At 79.6% G+C, this 328-nt stretch overlaps 1 protein-coding gene across 1 annotated transcript; it reads left to right on the plus strand.

The window, feature by feature from the left end:
• Positions 1-4: 4 nt before the first annotated feature.
• LOC121351832 (forkhead box protein C1-like) lies at positions 5-325 on the plus strand (the record flags this gene model as incomplete). Its single annotated transcript, XM_041464215.1, has 1 exon — positions 5-325. A coding segment is annotated over one exon (321 nt), but the record flags the coding sequence as incomplete, so codon positions are not given.
• Positions 326-328: the final 3 nt, after the last annotated feature.

The raw sequence follows: 328 nt of genomic DNA on the forward strand, positions 1-328 counted from the left end.
CCCGCCGCCGCCCCACCACCACGGCCCGGGCTTCAGCGTGGACAACATCATGACCTCGCTGCGGGGCTCGCCGCAGGCCGCCTCCGAGCTAGGCGCCGGCCTCCTGGCCCCTGCCGCCGCGGCCCCGCGCACCGGCATCCCGCCCGCCCTGTCCCTCGGGGGATACTCGCCGGGACACAGCTCCGTCTACGGCTCGCCCTGCGGCCAGGCGGCCGCCGGCGCCGCCGCCGGCACCTACCACTGCAACATGCAGGCCATGAGCCTCTACGCGGCGGCGGGCGGCGCCGACCGGCCCGGCCACCTGCCCTCCGCGGCCGCCAGCCCCGCC

The sequence above is a fragment of the Pyrgilauda ruficollis genome, unplaced genomic scaffold, assembly GCF_017590135.1.
Source record: "Pyrgilauda ruficollis isolate IOZ18807 unplaced genomic scaffold, ASM1759013v1 scaffold17428, whole genome shotgun sequence".
Classification (NCBI taxonomy): Eukaryota; Metazoa; Chordata; class Aves; order Passeriformes; family Passeridae; genus Pyrgilauda; species Pyrgilauda ruficollis.